Consider the following 2067-nt stretch of genomic DNA (forward strand, 5'->3'; position numbering starts at 1 on the left):
ATATATATGCATTTCTTCACACAAGTAGACCATGCAAACTTTGCTTGTCCGCTAGTGAAAGGATTCCCAACAAATCACTTGATACAAGTCCCCTCTTAAATTCCAGAATTGAGGTGTTTAATCGGTGAAGTCATGAGAGGAAATTCGTATTGAAAAGATAGTATTAACCGCTTCTTGACAGGCGATCGGAAATCGAACATAAACTGACTGTTTTCGGACGCAACTGGTACAGATCAAAGGGGAGTAACTCAGTCTCGCCCAGAAAGGGTTTCGATTCGAAGAATTTTGTTTCAGGGTTTTTTTCACAACCCTCGATGTACAAGACTGTATTCCTACCTCCATTGATAGAGTGGTAATGTGTCTCTGGCCAGCAGGTCTGATGAATCGCCGATATTGCTAAGAGCATAATAGGTGCAAAACCAAGTCTACATTAAACACACGCGTACACATTACTTAAAATGACTTATATTAAGCCGATGCTTCCACCGACAATTCAGATACATTTACTTACAACGGTGATATATGTTTATAAATCTCCATTTGTTCATATTAAATTATACCCTTAATGAAAGTGAAAGTTTCGCACTTACTTGTCTGACAATATACCAAATGCCAAATTTCCCAGGAAGAAACCCCCAAACATCACAGACACGGCGGTGTTTTTCATCCATTCTCTTTCACAAGCTAAATCAAACTGAAAAAAGGAAAACAATGAAATTGTTAACAAAACAATCGTTGAGCAGCTATACAGTTTCATATAGCAATTACAATGATTATACGAAAGTAAGTAATTCAAGGAAATAGACGCGTGATATATATATATATATATAATATATATATATATATATATATATATAATATAGGGTAAAATTAATTAATTAATTAATTAATTAATTAATTAATAATTAATAATTTTACCAAGTACGTTAAGAAATAACTTTCATGGGTAACATTATACAAATATTTTATAATTATAAGCATAATTATAATCAGGGATCAGCTAATTGCTTTGCGACTCACCGAATTTTGAAATAGCAGCCAACGCACTATTCCGCCACCATAAATATCTCCCAGACAGTAACACAATTAGCTGACCCCTGATTATAATTATGCTTATAATTATAGAATATTGGTATAATGCTTATATGCGCAGAATATCTCTGTTTAAAATTAATAGTAGACCCGATATAGTAGTTAGGAGAATTGTGCAATATGTAATGGACCGTGCATTTGTATACTTCGTTAAACCTTCTGCAGTGGACTTGCAACGGCCATCGACCGTGTATCGGCAGTTGCAGCTATCTGTTTTACGAGTGTTATTAGTGGAAAGGAAAGATGTAGTATTCCTTATAGAGAAATCAAAAGTAGAATTAAGGGCGTTATTAGGAGATTGGATCATATTATTATAATTGTTGTTATTATTATTGCTATTATTGTTATTTGTAGTGGTAATGGTATTATTATTATTAATACAAGTAGTAGTAGTAGTAGTAGTAGTAGTAGTAGTAGTAGTAGTAGTAGTGTGGCGGTAGTGGTGGTGGTGGTGGTGGTGGTGGTCGTATTAGAGTAATTAATATTAGTATTAGTAGTGTTGCTATTAGTATCAACATTCGTCTCAGCTACTCTTCGACCTTCATAGGAAACGGGGAATTTTGTATCTTGGTTAATTGTAGTGCTAGGGTTGTGGGTGTTGCATATGCCATCGATATCGGAGTTAGTGCTTTCATGGCTTTGACTTACGTTATGATTATATATATTTACACACACACACACACACACACACACACACACACAAACATATACGTGTATATATATATATACACTACAACTGACCAACTACTTTCTCCCTTTCTCCCTTCCCCATTTTCACACTACATACGTCAAGATCACCAGCATTCTACCTCCCACACACAGCCCCTCGTTCCCGATCACCGTTTGTTATCTCCCCCTTTCTTAGCTCTCCTGAAATAAGAATTTCTAACTTCCGGTCAGTCATTGTTATGATCGGCCATTATTATGATTGACCGTTGACTGACCACTATTCAATTTTTTTTCTCCGTGTTTTTC

General features: G+C 35.3%; 1 protein-coding gene across 1 annotated transcript in view; it reads right to left on the minus strand.

Annotated features, from left to right (window-relative positions):
* Positions 1 to 2067, minus strand: part of LOC106880860 (organic cation transporter protein) — an 18727-nt gene that overhangs the window by 10771 nt on the left and 5889 nt on the right. Inside the window, exon 3 of the mRNA XM_014931008.2 lies at positions 591 to 694. Within this exon, the coding sequence (XP_014786494.1) occupies positions 591 to 694 (104 nt within the window). The remainder of the gene's footprint in view (positions 1 to 590; positions 695 to 2067) is intronic.

Source organism: Octopus bimaculoides, chromosome 13 (assembly GCF_001194135.2).
Source record: "Octopus bimaculoides isolate UCB-OBI-ISO-001 chromosome 13, ASM119413v2, whole genome shotgun sequence".
Lineage (NCBI taxonomy): Eukaryota > Metazoa > Mollusca > Cephalopoda > Octopoda > Octopodidae > Octopus > Octopus bimaculoides.